The following is a 17,554-nucleotide window of genomic DNA, read 5'->3' as shown; positions in this document are numbered from 1 at the left end:
ATTTTTTTAAACTGTTGATGCCTCTGTGCTAACAGGCAGGTCTCTGAGCAAGTCATGCTACTTATTTTCTGGAGAACGTACTGGGCTCAAAGACAGCAGGCTTACAACTCCCATTGCCTTTTACACATGTGCAAGGGACTGTGATCTGACAGCGTCTCACCCCCGTTGTGCACAAGAGTAAGTAATTATGTGAGGTTGAAAGCGACAGGGAACTTGATCTGAGGCTGTTTTGTCCAAGTAGGACTCTTGTAGCTGATTGTTTTCTTTTGTCCCCTTTGGCTTAATCTGTTTGAAAAAAGCCCACAGAAAAAAAAAAAAAAAAGAATAATAAAAAGCACTCAGAAAAGCCTGCAGATAAAAATCCGTGTCTAAACAATTGATGTTAAAAAAAGCTGAGATAAGGAGCATGAAAGGAAGACGTCCTCCTATTATAGCTGTGTTGTCTGATCTTTTCCCTGAAAAGGTGGCCATTTAATTTCCTTCTCTATTCCCTGTTGCTTTGAACTATAATATAATAAATGTGATAAAGGAACCACGCTCCCAAATAGTTCTCCCAGGTTTTGTGAGTTTGGCATTAGCAAACACATCTCACTCAAGCAAACCTCCATCTTCGTTTCAGTTTTCACCCGTAACTCGTCCAGGGTATATTTCATTTTAAAATTTTACTTGTCTTTCTTTGGAGACAGATCCTTCGTGTTGGTTCCACCCTCATGTATATCCATAGATGTAAACAAACATATTCTTGTTCATAGGTATGTAAACCAAACTTTAGTTCCCAAGAATTAAATACATGATCATACTCTTTTTGCACTAGTGTGCAGAACTGGAGAGATAGTAGACTTAAAATGGGCAGCACTGATCAGGATTGCAGTTATGCAAAACACTTGGAGCATGTCCTCAACTTGAGGTCCAGGGTTTAAAACACATGCTGACAGATCATCTTTTGCTCTACTGCTGTTTTGAATTCAGACCTAACTGCATTGTAACTTTACTGTACACCATCAGATAGTGAAGATGCTGATCTTCTCTCAGTGAGAAGTTAAAGTTCAAAATGAGTTTATTGAGGCTAATGATAGTTATCTGTGTGCTTTGGTCCTGCACGGCCCAGAGAAGAGGAACAAAGGCCCATGCATTCATGATAGATTATAGTATAAGACTACTTCAGATACTGTATAGTGAAGAATTAAATAGGCATTGTTGAAAAACAATGTGGTCCAGCGGTCCTGGTGCTGGACTGGAACTCGGAAGTTGCAGTATTGTTCCTGGTTTTACCACTGATTTCTATTTGCAGCTGCCTTCCTGCCCACCGTGTATCTGTCTCATCTGTGCTGAAGGAGCTGTCTCTTCTCTGTATGTCTTGGAGATCCAGCACATTAGGCTTAGTGTAAAAAAATAATTAATGGCATTAAAAGAAACAACAACTGTTCTTAGGGTGATGCTGATTTGTTTAAGAGAATACTTATCCTGACTTGCTTATGATTTGGTGGTGTTGAAAAGAGTTAATGGACATGTATTTTTACCATCTATTGTACTGAGCTTGAAGAATCCACAATGTGAAAAATTACATTAAAAAATTAATCATGTTTTCTTTTTCTCCTGAAATCTCTGTCACTACAGGTACTGCAGCTGGGCTCTGAAATCCTCCCACAGTACAAGCAAGAGGCACCAAAGACTCCGCCGCATATAATTTTGCATTATTGTGTTTTCAAGACTACCTGGGACTGGATCATCTTGATTTTAACTTTCTACACTGCTATTTTGGTCCCCTACAATGTCTCCTTTAAAACCAAACAGAACAATGTGGCATGGCTAGTAGTCGACAGCATTGTAGATGTTATTTTTTTGGTAGACATTGTGCTTAATTTCCATACCACCTTTGTGGGGCCAGCAGGAGAGGTGATCTCTGACCCAAAGCTGATTCGTATGAATTACTTGAAGACCTGGTTTGTGATCGATCTGCTCTCATGCTTGCCGTATGATGTCATCAATGCCTTTGAGAATGTCGACGAGGTCAGTATACTGTTCCACTTCCACCCATTAATTAGTACTTAATGGTCTGGGGGAGATGAGAGAGAGAAGAAAGAAATGTATGCTTTTAAATGTATTGAATCAGTGTACATATGTTTCTAGTAGCTGCCCTCAGTGGACTTGAAACTTTGCTTATGAGTCCTAGCCAGAAGGGTCCGTCTTCAGCTGCTCTGGGAGAGGAAGAGGATTTTGGTGGCAGAAATCTGTGTTTATTTTCCTTCACTCTGCATGCTCAGAGTTCAGGAGGGCAGGCAGAAGCAGACAGCAGAACCTCTGTACAGCGCTGAGGAAGATGCTTCATCTGAGTTACCATGAGTAGCTTGAACTGGTGTGTCAAGATAGTTTCTGGGGGGCAGGGTTCTCTTGCATTCACTGTTGACTGAACAGGATATGTCTGCTAATAGCAATTCTTCACATGAACAATTGGAAAGTATAATACATTTTTCTCAGATGCTTCTAATACAATATAGCAGGTAGTAAAGAGGCAGGCAGTGATTCACTAAATCTTCTTAGACTACCAGAAAATGCAGTGTGGGTATCTGGTGATCCATGCAGCATTGTTTGGCAACAGTTGTTTTAGAGGAAGGTGAAGCAGTTGAAGACACCGTTTTGATGCTTGTTTGGTAATTCCATAATTGGAAGAAAGGACAGGCAGAAATCTGGAAATCTAGACTCTTCCTTAATTCTTGCTCATTTCTTTGGGAACAGGCCACAAGCCAGCAAAAGAACTAACATTCAGATGCTTACAACCACAATACTGCCCTGTTTCAACTGTTTATTCTCCTACTGGTTCAGGCTGCCCAGAAAATATTCCTAAACTAAATATAGTAAGGTTCTATGCCTGAATAGTTCAGAGAGTTAATGAATTGTTAATAAAATCTTAGAGGATTCCAGCAGCCCATTTTTTAATTACATGCTATAAAATCTTTACCATCAACTAATTATGTGTCTGTATTTATCTGTGACATACTAAACCTGTAACGTACATACACATCTCATCAGTGCTTTGTATTTCGTTTTTAGCCTGTAAAATTTAACTTTTGTGAATTCCTTTAAAATATGGCCATGTTATAAAGGACAACCTAGCTATTAAAAGAAAATTATACAAAGCGAAATATCTGGGTAAAAACATAAAACTGCATTACTTTTGTAAAAATACACTACACAGGTTTTTATCAGATTTAAAGTATTTAAAGTATTTTTCCTCAATGACTTGAGGACAAGCAGGCAAACTATTGGATGCAGTGGAAAAACCATAATGTTATTTGATATTTAAATCCCTAGAGAGGTTTTCATTTTATATAAAGCTACAGACTGAAATAATGCAAATGAGATCAAGCAAAAAAGCCTTGAGACCTGTCCTTAAATATTTGTTTGTCATGAAAAGGACCTAGGCTGCAGATTACTGTGCAAGGCTTTCATGTATTACTTTGCCGTGGCACTGATAAAGCAATAGAAGGAGTGGCTGTATGTCAGTTTCTGACATTTAGACTGAAAGAGTTAAAAAAAATAAAATCAAGAGACAAAAATAAAAGGAAAGAAGCTTTCCTCACCCGCTGCTGATAGTAGCAATCTGCTGATGATTTTGCTGGAGGAACATTTCATAACTGTAGACTGGTGATGTGACCTACGAAACATCCCCGAGGAAGATGTCTGTACCAGTGGCTGTGACAGCCCATGAGCTGAGCACGAGCTCTCAGCCTCATGGTAGCAATTCTGCAGAGAAATTCTTGGTTTGTGAGTTTGAGTTTCTCCAGATTCTCTGCCTGTGTTGCCTTGTAACAATGAGGAGCTGATTGGTACTTGAGTTTTCCTATGGCTCTTCAACAGTCTCCTTAATCAGTATAACAGTGTTTTAGTTATTCTAGCTATTGTGCCCAAGAAAAAAAACATTTTTCTTGGTGCTGTTCTTTCAAGGTTGTTCATCTCTGTTTTCCCTAGTGGGTTCTGACATTTAACTGCGTAAACCGTTGTAGGGTCATTAGAGCAGAGTTTCCAACGGTGTAAATTGCTGTACTTCTCTTAAGGGCTGATAGACTGGTTTACAGGACCTGAAGGGCTTTGCCAGCAATGCCAGCAGAATAATGTAGTGCACGTCAGGTGCGGATTTAGGACAGTATATGCTGATTACTGTTTCATGAACTGCCTGTAGAGAGAAAGATAACCTTTTATTAAAGAACAACAACAACAAAAAAAAGCCACATTCAAAGAGTCTTGAAAGTAGAAAGGCTTTGCATTGTATCTTCTTCTCTGTTATGTAGAGCAGTCCCTTGCAGGTCAACTCTCTTTCTTTCAAACTTACTGGTTTAAATTTTACCTGTCTCTCATCCTGGATTACACACCACATTACTTCACAGCTGGATTAAGTCAGCTGCAAGGCTGCATGGCTCAAGTTATAAGTAGCCAGACTGGATTGTTATGTGTGTGTCACTTTGATTTTTCCACAGGATATTCCCTTGGAACCATGAGACTAGAGTTAGTAGGTGGGATTTTTTTTTTTTTTTTAGTCCTAATGTGAATACTCCTAAAAAAATGCCAGAGATTAAATGATACCCAGTGTCAACAGTGGTGGTAGAATGAGATGAAGAATATGAATTGCTATTTTCTTGATTTGGTGTCTTCCATATATGATTTTAAACAGGAGGACATACAATCCTGGCTTTGTTGCAATCCATATAGTGAAGGGGGACTGGGACAGGTGGAAGCTCATTGTTTTTTCTGCCTACTGTCATTCTCTGTTGAAAGAAATGTCACTGAAGACATTGGGGATGTCATGGAGGAACTAACTTGACAAGTCAGTTTGTTTTTAAGAATGCTGTAATTATTGTGATGGAGACGATGAATTGATTTGCAGGTGACACAGGACCTGGAGCTGAAGAAATAAAAAACTGTGTACGTATGGTCTTGAGGCTCTTTCGGCTCTGGGTAATTTTGGGACTGTCCCATCACTTAGCTCTTGGTAGATCAATAGTGAAAACATTTTTGTCTTCTTTAAGGTGATCCACCAATATAAGATTAATTGTAACATATGAAACTAGAGTTGATCAGTATTTTTGACAAGCAGATGTTAATTTAAAAAATCTGATGTTGGGGGTTTTTTCCATTTTGAAGTAACTTTTTGTTTTGCTATTTACTTCATTATTCCATTATATTTTGTAATGGAAAATATTGTCTTGAAACAAAATTGAGTGTGAGTTCTGTGTTTTTCAGGCAATTTCAAAATTCTTTGGGTTTGTTGCACTTTGGAACATTAGTATATTTTCAATGCACATTTTTTAATATAATTGAAATTCCAGTTTCCTCTCTGCATTGGGAATATTTTTGTCCTCAAAAATACTTGAATTCATTAACTATTAATCAATACAACTATTAATAACTACAATTAATACAAGAGGCACTTAAGTATGAATAGTCACATTCTACAGATGGAAGAGGAAAGAAAAAACATTAATGTCTTTGTTAAAGGGCATAGAATTAAATATGAGAATGTATGAAGTTTCTGATCTCAAGTGCTGTGCTCTAAGAGACGGTACAGTATCTCATATTCAGACATGAACAGAATTCCACAAATGAAGGAGCGAACAGCTGTGGAGAAATTTCCATTGCTACCCAAATGAAAGTAAAAGTTATAAATGTTCTCCTGGCTTTTCTATATGGCAAGCTAATTATACAGTTAAATACAAATTAATTTCTTGATGTGCCATAGAACTTCAAGAAAAGAAAATATTCCATTGATTGATGAATCAACTTAATGCTAGGCTTAGACTTTCTGCTGGTAAGACAATATATCATACCGTAGTATAGTTTGAGTAAGAAAATGAAATATTGCTCTAAAATTCACACAGCTGTTAAAACGTGGTATTAGTCTCTTTTGAATTTGAATGATCACAATAACGTTTGTCAGTAATCCTTTACAGTAATTAGTATTATTCCTCACTTAAGGAAGTGCCACCTACTTTAGGGGATAATGTTATGTTTTTAGGTTCAGACATCAATGAGTAGATTTAATAAAAAGCAGGCTTAAAGAAAATTCCACAATTTTTACCAAGAACAATGCAATTTAAGACTTTGAATTCCAAAGGCAAGTTGAACCATATTTTTTGCAGTGTCAGCTTAAGCAATTTTATACTGTGGTTTTCAGCTGTAATACCCTAAGATGTAATTTATATTGGAAAAAATTTGACTGATTACATGTGACACTGTTGTGAAATCTCATGGTAGGAGTGGAATCCAGTCATGTCACCACCGTATAAATCTATGAAATAGGGAGTTTTAGTAGTAATTGCTATCTGTATTTGAACAGAACACTATGATCAATTGTTGGCTGATGCCAAACTGAGAACCATATATCACTCTTATTAGTTGAGGCAGAAGAGAAATAAATGCATAGTAAAGGTTCATCAGGAAAGATGTATTCAATATAAATGATCTAGTGTTCGCTTAAGTGGATGAATAAGAGAGAAGCAAGCATTTAGGCAAAGAAGATACACAGCTTCGAAAGGACAAAATTTATGATGTTAAAAAAAGTCCCAGAAAAAACACAATACAGAAGTAATAGAAGTAAATTAAGCTATTTAGTGCTAAGTGAGCATGGTGTAGCTGGAAAGTAAATAGTGAGTTGAGAGGCAAAAATGAATGTGGTGTTGGTCAGATTGTTGGCAACTCTCTGAGGCAGTACTTTTGCAATAGATTAATTTAAACCTTATTAGTGGAATAATCTCTCCTGCTAATACAAATTAGCTATCTAGGAATTACTGAAGTGACTGCACTGAAAAGCATGGAACTTCCCTAGACTTGTTTTACCATTTGCTTGCAATAATGGGCAGAAGAATAAATTATCATATTTATAGTTTTGTGGAATAAACAAGGGCCTATAAAGAAAGATTTTGCAGTAGATGAATTTTGCAAACTGGAAAATATAATTTTAAAAGTCTTTGGAACTGTAAACAGCTGTATAACATGAAATCTGTTCGAAACGGTGTGTACTTCACCACTCTTATTTGGATCCATCCAGTTAGGCAATGCTGTGTTTACATGTGAGTCTATTGATAAATCTGGTAATGAATGAATATTTTTCTGTGGCTAATTAAAATTAAAGTAGTCATAACCTACTTTCTGGGCTGGAGCATGGGCCTTGGGTTGGGGGCCGTGGTGGTGGTGGAGGTTTCCTTGGTTGGGTGTCCCCTTGTGAGAAACCCCTGAGAAACAGGGCAAAGCTCAAGGGCGGTGCGTGCGCTGGGCTGTAACTGGCCAGAGGCCCCTGGAGCAAGGCTGGGGGGTTGTTTGTGTGGCTCCTCGGTGGTGTTGGGAGCTTCAGAAGCAGCTTGGGGGCCTTGACTTGTGAAAGAAGGGGAGAGCAAAAGAAAGAAAAGGTGGTTGTGGGGGACGAGGGCTGCTTGTCTGACTTCTGTAGATGCCTCTGTGCTACCAGGCAGGAATTACTCCTTAACAGGCAGGTAGGGGGAAGGAGCATTTGGGGAAATGCAAATGGGGTAACGTGACTTGGGGTAAAGCAGACTGCCAGGATATGAACCAGGGAGGCAAAGAAGCGCTTACTGTTCACAGTCTCTTGAGAATTTGATTCAGGGTGTCTCTCTTTATTGTCTTAAGTTTTTTTTCCTCCCATTTTTTCAGTCAAATACGAGTTTCTCGGACTTCCCTCCTTAAAAACCCAACTTCCATGCTACTAATGATGTGCCTCTTTTATGCTGCCCTCTCAAGGGGCAGACTGCCTTTTCCTCCTAAATCCTGTTTTCCAAATTGTGTTGGTATTGTACATAAATGCTGCAGAGCTCTTCTGCCATTTAACCGATTTAGGGTTAAATTCCTTCCTCTGCTCCAAGCCTGCTTAAGGTGTTTAGTGAATCTAAATTCTGCTTGCTTCCCTGGTCTCCCCCAGGTTCATACACCTTGGTGGCTCAGAGAGATCTATGCTGTCTGCTGATGGATAGCCCCTCCCAAAAGAGAATACCAGAGGACAGCACCTATTCTGTAGGTTGTGCTGTGCTTGTTAAGATGCAAATTAGCCTCCTCTTATGCAGTACTAATGTTCAGATTAGTCTTTTTGCTAAGTCACAGATAAGTAAGGGTGCTTCTGTGTTTCAGGGCTACTTCATAGCTTTGAAAAGCATGATATGATTTATCATACTGTTAAAGAGAGAATAGCAGTCTACATAAGCTATTCAATCTGTATAAGGCTAAAAGAATTAAAACCCTGAATTACATTTTCAGTGATAATGTATGGTGATAGCCTTTGTCCAAGAAGGAGAGATAATTGAATATGTTAGATTCTGTATTATTTCAAAAAGCTGCTATTAGAGTGATACTTACTCTGCATATAAAGGGAAGCATGTTTCAGAGACGGGGATCAGTTATTCTGTTCTTTTTCCCCCATTCAGCATACTTGTATCGATCTGAGGCAGAAAGTCAGATGAGACGGCAAAGGGTATTTATTTGAGTAGCTAAATGGTTGCTTTATAGTCTATTTCATATTAGGGATTGGATTAGAATTGGAAAGATGAAGTGGTATTAGATGTCAGTAACACTAAATCTTATTTGGGTGTTTTGCCTCTTCAAGATAAGTAAAAAGCTTCTGGAACTGATGGCTTCTTTGAATCGGAATCATTGGGAAGCAGATTGCTGTCTGTCAGGGGTAAATTTTTTACTTAATACTGTGGGAAGTGGAGGTCCAGAGGAGGCCACAAAAATGATCCAAGGGCTGGAGCACCTTTCCTATGAAGAAAGGGTGAGAGAGTTGGGGCTGTTCAGCCTGGAGAAGAAGAGGCTCCGGGCAGACTTTATGGCAGCCTTCCAGTACCTGAAGGGGCCTGCAAGAAAGCTGGAGAGGAACTTTTGACAAGGGCATGTAGTGATAGGACAAGGGGTAATGGCTTTAAACTGAAAGAGGGTAGATTTAGATTAGATATTTGGAAGAAATTCTTTACTGTGAGAGTGGTGAGGCACTGGAACAGGTTGCCCAGAGAAGCTGGGGATGCCCCCTCCCTGGAAGTGTTCAGGGACAGGTTGGATGGAGCTCTGAGCAACCTGGTCTAGTGGAAGGTGTCCCTGCCCATTGCAGGGGGGCTGGAACTCGATGATCTATAAGGTGCCTTCCAACCCAAACCATTTTATGATTCTGTTCTTTTGGTTACTTTCATGTTATCTTTATCCTTGTTCTTCCTCTCAAAGTAAAAAAAAAGTGTTTCCTGGATTTGTTGGTTTTCTGACTGTGCATATATGTGTGTAAGGCAAGCATGGACATAGTTTTATAAATGAAAAATCAGCCTTTCCATCTCTTCTCACACCCTGTGCACTTTACATGAATTATTGCTGTTTCTCCCGCAATTCTAATGAAGCTCACAGATGTTTGACTAAAATAAGCTTTGTGGATCTAGAAATCTGCTTTTTTCAGTGCTGAAAACTGCAGCAGAGGGTTTAGATATTGATTTTGACCTGTGCGCATAACGTGATCTCATCTGTTGGCTGCTAAAGATGGCAATCTGTAGGAAAGGTCATGTTCTCAGCCCTAATTAAGAAAATCAGAAGAGGCGAATAGCAGAAATGAACAGTCCTAATAATGACCTGACAGGGCTGCCATGTTACTGCAGATAGGCAGAGCCAGGCTGTGGCACAGCTGACTTCAGAATCAAATGTCAAGAAACAAGGCAGTGCTTGCCATGGCTCTTGCCTCACTTACGGTAGTGATAAATTCGGTTCATTGCCTCCTTTTTTTGGATAAATAATTAATTTATTCTTTTGTTCTGTTTCTTATTCTTTTAATGGTTAGCTTTTAGTCTCCTGCATCTCCATTTAACTGAGATGAAGCCAGAACTGTAGCGGTTCCATATGAGAGGAAAGTGCTGGAAAACTTTGAACAGATTTGTGTCAATACTGAGTATTTCTGTTTTTTTTAAAATAGATAGTAAGCAGGAAGTAAATTGTATTTCCTTTGATCCTAGAAAAAACCTTAATGCTTGGGTTAAGTGCATTTACTTTCTGCACACGTGGAAAGTAAATAATGGCTTAAAAAATGAATACTGTCATGCAGATTGAATTATTACTGAAGTTCACAGAATCACAGAATGGTAGGGGTTGGAAAGGATCTCTGTGGGTCATCTAGTCCAACCCTCCTGCTGAAGCAGGGTCACCTACAGTAGGCTGTAGAGGACCTTGTCCAGGCGGGTCTTGAATATCTCCAGAGAAGGAGACTCCAGCACCTCCCTGGGCAGCCTGTTCCAGTGCTCCGTCACCCTCAGAGGGAAGAAGTTCTTCCTCATGTTCAGATGGAACTTCCTGTGCCTCAGTTTGTGCCCATTGCCCCTTGTCCTGTCACTGGGCACCACTGGAAAGAGCTTGGCCCGATCCTCTTGACACCCACCCTTCAGATATTTGTAAGTATATATTAGGTACCCTCGCAGCCTTCTCTTCTTCAGGCTGAACAAGCCCAGCTCCCTCAGCCTATCCTCGTAGGAGAGATGTTCCAGTCCCCTCACCATCCTTGTAGCCCTCTGCTGGACTCTCTCCAGAAAGTTCTAGCGTTACTATAGCTGTACGAGGTGGGATGAAAGTTGGATTTTAGTTCTTTCCTAAAGTTGTTCATCCTACATCTTTTTTGGAAGGGAAAATGAATTCTATCTCACTTTTTTTTTTTTTTTGGCTGTAGTTAATTTTTATTGCTGTTCTTTAAACAATTTGTATTTTATTTTTTCTAGATGGAATTCAATTATTCAATGAATTGAGTTGAATTTAATTTTCCATGGCAAATGAACTGCAGTAACTGGATTTTATTTATACAGCATGTAGCACTGTAATGTCCACTGTTGCTGTCCTTGGGGATCATAATGGCATAAGTAACTAATAATTACTCTGCTACAACCTGTATGTTTTCCAAACACTTCACAAAGTAATTAATCACAGCATCTCTTCTCTATCTCTTTTTATGGATATGGAAGTAATGGCACAAATCTTATGTTGTCTGATGCAAAGCTGGAGCCAAAACATGGATAACCTTGGATCCTGTGTTTGGAGAGATGATTACATGGCTGAGATACCAGTGTGAGACAAGGGGTGCACTGACAGTAGATCATGTCTTGCAGAAAACAAGGAGGTACAAAAGAAAACCTGTGCAAATGTGCGTAGTACCTAGTGAGTAGATCTAATTAATGACAAATTATACACGGAAATTTTGTTTTGGCAGTATTTCCTGCATAAACTTCTGAGGCATTCTCTTTGACTGTAAAATGCAGGTCCTGCTTTCCTCCAGGCCTGAGGCCAATCTGTTTTTCTGTTGTGTTTGAGATGCCGTTCCACTCTGCAAAGATTGCATAGGAGGAGAGAAAGGGGGATTGATTGTATTTATTATTTTAAGGGCTTTTGACACTCAGGTTTGCTTAATCAGCGAATATAGAGTTATCTCTTCTGGCTGTCAGTGCTTTGAGCTTGCCCTTTGATTTGAAGAGGACTTGCTGCAGATTCTTCCGTTTTCATGCATCAGCCATCACTGGCAAAGAAAGTAAAGCTGCCAGTGTATTTAAGATTTGTCAACAACAATATGCATGTATCAACAGTGGAATCTTCATTTAGTGTCACTCAGTTACTTCAAACAATTTGAAATTTAAGTTTGTATGAAATTCAGCATTTTCTGCCGTATTTGACTACATGCTGCATATTTAAGTAAGTGCTGCACCCAAGTTGTCTCTGGAACAAAGTGTAGTAAAAATGTACTGTTTTTCTAACCAGGACATCTAACAGATTTCTTAGCTTCTGCATACCCCCAGGGGAAGGGATCTGTTGATAGAGTACTAAAAAGTGGAACTGTGCCTGAGTAAATCAGGCCTAGGTAGGACTTTGTGCGTTATTACTTAGTCTTGTCCTTTCCCGGCCTGACACCCAGAAGTTCCTTGTCATGATCCTTTAGAGCAGAGCTTCTGGAGGTGCCTGTTTGGGACCTGTAGTGCAGTTGCTATCCCTTTATGAACTGAGGTTCATCTATGTCCTTTGAGCGGAAGGAGCTCTGGGTGTCTCTTAGTTTGCCTTTTGAAGGTTGTAGGAGTAGAAGATCTGAGAGGGTGGGACGTGCATCAAGAAGAGTAAATTGAGTTCAGGCTCTTTTGCGTGACATCTTGGAGCCACCTGTATGATAAAAGCATAAAAATAATCTGCACTGATAAAAGCATTAAAACGGTCAGTAATCTAAAAGTACAGTTCTATTTTGGAAAGTGGTAATCTAAAAATGTCAATTTTGAATCCAGCAGAGCTATTCCTGTAAGTATTAAAATATTACTTGCTAAATTTAGTGACAAGAAGTATTGTTTTAAAGTATTGGACAACGATCTGATTTTTTTTCCTACTGTATCATCTATTAAACAGTCTATTAAGTTTCCATTGTTTATACCCATTTGAAATTCTGTCACTTAGAAATTTTTAAGAGTTATATGAATAATTCTTTCCCTGGGCATTTCTTCCTCTTGATATTGATCCATTTAGAACAGACAAATCCTTCCTCTGAGGAAATAAAATAGAAAATACTGTTAATACTGAGATAAAAATAAACTTTTTTTTTTTTAGTGTTTTCTGAACTTTTAGAATCTTACTGGCAATGCAGTTAGGTGAAATATTGTGACTAATTTGAATATTAAATGCATCCTTTCAAGGCAACCAAATCAAGTATTTATTTTCTGTAAATAAGCAAGTTCTGTTTGTACAAAACCCCTAATTTTCTCTACCTCTGGTCAGAATTTGTAGAATCCCGTTCTCCCAAATGAAGCAGTTCTATCACATTTGAAATGTTTTTACAAAATTTCTTTTTGTGAATTTCACAAGGGAAATTAGGACAAGAGCACTCTGAAAGCAAAGCCATTTGCTTAAATATTTTAAATCTAATTTCCGATATTTGATTTTGTATTCCCATTTTTTATATCCAATTTCTTAAACTCTTGTGGTTTTTTTTTTTTTTGTCCCCAAGTATTTCTAATCCTTGACTTCTCCCCCCCCCCCCCCCCCCCCCAAGAATTAACTAAATTCCAAACTTTTAAGTCCTTCCTGAATCATGATTATTTTTGTCTTTGGTAGGACTCATACTGACAAACAGTGGTTTGGTTTTGTTTTTGTGTTTTTTTTTTTTTTTAAATCCCAGTGATGAGTTTTAATTTTAAGAACAAGTTTTGCACCACTATTTTTGAGCAAAAATAGAACTGGTGTTTAAAATGTTGGGACGTAAAAATTTCGTGCCCTTGCCTGAGACTTGTAAGCACTGCGTGATTAAAAAACTTGGATTTGAGACTGAAGCTAAAAACGGGCCATTACTGGAGACTTCTCCAAATGTAGAACATTATTGTTTTGCTGTTAAATTTTGTAAAGAGGAAAGGGAGAAAAGGGCATTGGTCCTCAGGAAAAAGGCCAGAAGGCTCTATTGTAAGGGCAGAATGTGGATATTTACAATGTGGAGATTATATGTGCTGTTCACTCAGTGACTTGCATATCCAGTTCTAAAGTGTCATTATCATGTTGTAGTTTTATGTGTTTTCCTCTTTGCTTTTCCTGTCCATACTGAGTGTTCAGAAGTACCTGCTTTCCCTCCCCGGGAAATGAAGGCCTTATGCCTTCTGTGTCATGTTCTGTGAACATATTCTTTGCACCATTGTTTACAAAACAAAGCTGGGTATGGAATGAATGGAAAATGGAAATTAACTTTTACTTTGTGAAGGAATTTTTGCATCAGTGACTTGAGAAGTTTGACATAGATAATAATGAAAAAAATAGATCACTTGATCTCTTCTAGATCTCTGCAAATATATCTAATTTACGGGAAGGCTGTTTTTTTCTCTTTTATTCTTTCTTTTTACTCCCTTCCCCCTGGTTGTGTTATATCTTGTCCAAATACTTAGTAGAAATTGATAGTGTGTTCCCAGGTAACAAATTACATCTGTCTCTGAAAATGTGTCAATGTAATCATGACAAATTCATGAAATAAAGGGGAAATACATTGCTGCAGTCCTGGGGAACATGAGTCAATATGCTTTATGTAATTATTTAATAAAACATCTCTTCAGTGCATTGAACCAGCCTAAGATACTGAAGCAGTTGTATTTATGCAGGAATAAACAAACTTCCAGTAAAAGCTGGTGACCAGAAGTATGCAATTATGCATTTCCAGAAATACTCATTAAACCAGTCTGCTTAAATTTTAATCAGACTTCTATGTATGAAACAGTCTTGATAAGAGGGAGTAGAAAAAAAAGGATTTTTATGAAAGGCTCTTCAGACCTTCTAGTGCCCCAAATGGCATTGAATTTTTTTCATTTCACTTCTTGTGCATGGAGTTGCGAATCTGTCTAAAAGTTAACAATATGAAATCTTACATGCTGGCTTAATTCTGTTTCATGAGAGCCATGTTAGTATCAGCACAGAAATACTACATTGATAACAAAGCCGTCATAAAAAGAATATGATGTGGGGATTAGACAGTGAGATAATTGAAATAGTTAAGCTTTGTGTAGTCCGTGTGAGAAATGTGCGTGAATTCTTGTGTGAAAGTAAAGTCATAGGAAAAACACTGTTACACTGAAAAATTACAAATCACCAGGTACTTTGAGTATTTTTTTGCCTTCCTAGTATGTCTGAGCTAAATACTGCAAACTGTGTTATATCTGAGACATGAGAGGACACATGTTGCCCACAATCACAAGGAAGTCAGGAGTAGCCGTAAGAGGTTCGTGACTCCAAACGCTGGAGTGAATGCAGTCGGTGTCTGGTTATGTTCCTTTCGGTATTGGGTTTGTATAGTTTAATGGTCAGTGACAGCCACGTTTATTTTCAGTCAGTGTAAAGTAGCATCGGGATGCTCAGGGACGATCTACTTGCACAATAGGATGTGCAATAAAGAGCCTGTCATTTGAAGCCTTTACAAACATGTTTGTAGACCTATTCAGATAATTGGCAAGGGGAGTTCAGAGAGCAACTCACAAAATGTTAGTGAATGAAGACAAGAGCGCGTATATCCATACCTGAAAAGGGTCACTAACCTTGTCATGTTTCACAACCTCTCTTTTCAGGTGTTATCTGCTGACCATCTATTTGTGATGGATGACCTCATGTCTTTGGAAACCACAGTTTGCTTTAATAGTAAATTCTAATGGTCACCATGCTTTGTCGTTCTAGGGCATCAGTAGTCTCTTCAGTTCGCTCAAAGTGGTCAGGCTACTTCGGCTGGGTCGCGTAGCTCGAAAGTTGGACCACTACATTGAATATGGAGCAGCAGTCTTGGTTCTGCTGGTGTGTGTGTTTGGTCTTGCAGCACACTGGTTGGCCTGCATTTGGTACAGCATAGGAGACTATGAAGTTATCGATGAGGATACAAACACGATCCGAACTGAGAGCTGGCTGTATCAGCTGGGGATGTCAATAGGAACACCTTACCGCTTTAACACATCAGGGTTTGGAAAATGGGAAGGCGGACCAAGCAAAGATTCAGTCTACATCTCATCGTTGTATTTTACGATGACCAGCCTCACCAGCGTTGGATTTGGGAACATCGCTCCGACTACAGATGGGGAGAAGATCTTTGCTGTTGCTATGATGATGATTGGCTGTAAGTATTAGAAATTCTGTCTGTCACAATGCCAAATAGCTGTGTGTCATGAATACTGATATCATAAGAACGTCTGGAATTGTGTCAAATATTCTTATGCAGCTTAAAATATTTTTGGTGGCAAGATAGTTATTGCACACTTTCTTACCTGTTACTTTTAAAATCCCAAGGGGAAGTATTGCTGTGACTAGCAAAAATTCAGTCATTTTGGAAGCAATATTCTGTCAATATCCTTTCAATATTCTCTTGTAAGTAAACCATAAAATGTGTAAAGCCTGAAGTATTAAAAATTAATGCACCAGAGTGGGCACAGACCTTTGTGCCTCCACTTGGTATGTGGCAAAATCTTTGTATGTCTGAGAGCTGTATATATTGGACAAGTGGGTTGGTGAGTGGGAGGATGTCCGAGAGTGTCTTGTAAGGGAGAGAGAACAGTAGCTCTCTACAGGCCACGAACGCTGCTGTGGACTGAGCATACAGTCAGATCCTAAAGCAACCGGGATGATACTGCCCGTAGGCACATCTGGCTCACATTTCCTTGTTGCAACGGATTCATGTTGCCAAGCTGTCCAGTTTTTGGCCATGTGTGTCACTTCAGTGCAGGATCTGCACTCAAAGTACCTTGAGAGCTACTGGTAGTTGAGAACCATACGGTGGCCACTGGTAAACTAGGTCACGTTTTTCTACATAATTCAATTGGAATTTCATCCAAAATATTTTGTGCATGGAGGAGCATATTGTTATATGGAGAGAGAGAGAAGCTTCTGTACAGTAATATTGCATCTAGAGGAGAAAAAAGTCAGTCCTTGCTAAGCAGAAAATTAAAACCAAATATGTAATGAAACTCAGTTAGCAGCACAGTGCCTGCTATGATAGAAATACGAAGCTTTGATTCTGATGTGTCATTTTACAGCAACACTGCAATCATGTACTGAGATTATGTGTGCAGTGCTAAGCAGACTGAAGGTTAGTGAGAAGAAGTATAAAGACAAGCTTTCTTGATCGCGTAGGGATTGGGATATTCTAGCCATAAAAGTTGTTAACTTTGTTCTTCTAGCTTTTTCCACTGCTAGGAATCCCATCATCCTAATAAAACACCTGTATAGCAGAAGGGAAATTTGTATAAATCTTGGAGACAATTAGCGGTTTCATCATGAGAAGGTGCATTAGACAATGTAGCAGTGTAGTTCAAAACAAGCTTCCAAAAATATTTCCTGCTGAAGGTACCTGTTTAATAGAAAATATCCTGACCTTTGTCTTGTTTTTCATCGGGTTGTGCTCATGACACTAGCTAGACACCAACAGCTAGTATTATTCAGTATTATTATTTAGTACTATGAATACTGAATGAACGTAACCTTCATAAAATCAAGAATGTAGATGGGGATATTTTGGAGTTGTAGCTGCTCCAAACTCTTCATATGAAAATGTGGTGGAAAGAAACTGAATTTGTGCAGGATTGTTGTTGATAGATATCTGCTCTGAATTCTGAAATGAACTTTAATTGTAGCAAGTTGTAAAAAATAGTGTTCTGGCAATTTTAAATCTCGTGAATGCAATCATGTTTGAGGGAAACAATTTTGTTTGAATATGAGCTTCTGGAACCTTACACAGACAGTTATAGGGTTAGAAATGTAGCTGAACACCTTTATCCTGTGAACAACTACTTGGAAACCATTAGGACCATTTGCAATATGCATTTGCGGGAGTGGCAACTAAGTAATCCAGTCTTTGAGTTTACTTCTCTGGTATTTCTGGGGCCTTGATTGCTTTTAACATGCTGAAGTTTTGAGCTGTGGTCATTCCTCAGAATGGGAGGAACCAAACTGATTTGTGTTGTTTGCAGCTATTTAGAGCTTAACTGTTGACAGACATTCTTCCATCATAAACATTTATGTTAAAATAACATTGTTTTTCCTATAGAATTAAGCTCTCATG

At 38.7% G+C, this 17,554-nt stretch overlaps 1 protein-coding gene across 3 annotated transcripts in view; it reads left to right on the top strand.

Annotated features, from left to right (window-relative positions):
• Positions 1 to 17,554, top strand: part of KCNH1 (potassium voltage-gated channel subfamily H member 1) — a 206,909-nt gene that overhangs the window by 45,959 nt on the left and 143,396 nt on the right. For all 3 annotated transcript variants that reach the window (XR_012763082.1, XM_075412947.1, XM_075412948.1), the window contains exons 6-7: positions 1,618 to 2,010; positions 15,187 to 15,616. Coding sequence is in view for 2 of the 3 variants with exons in the window: in XM_075412947.1 (XP_075269062.1) it covers positions 1,618 to 2,010; positions 15,187 to 15,616 (823 nt within the window). In the remaining variant the exon portion in view is untranslated. The remainder of the gene's footprint in view (positions 1 to 1,617; positions 2,011 to 15,186; positions 15,617 to 17,554) is intronic.

Source organism: Opisthocomus hoazin, chromosome 2, assembly GCF_030867145.1.
Source record: "Opisthocomus hoazin isolate bOpiHoa1 chromosome 2, bOpiHoa1.hap1, whole genome shotgun sequence".
Classification (NCBI taxonomy): domain Eukaryota; kingdom Metazoa; phylum Chordata; class Aves; order Opisthocomiformes; family Opisthocomidae; genus Opisthocomus; species Opisthocomus hoazin.
This window is presented reverse-complemented; position numbering and strand designations above follow the sequence as displayed.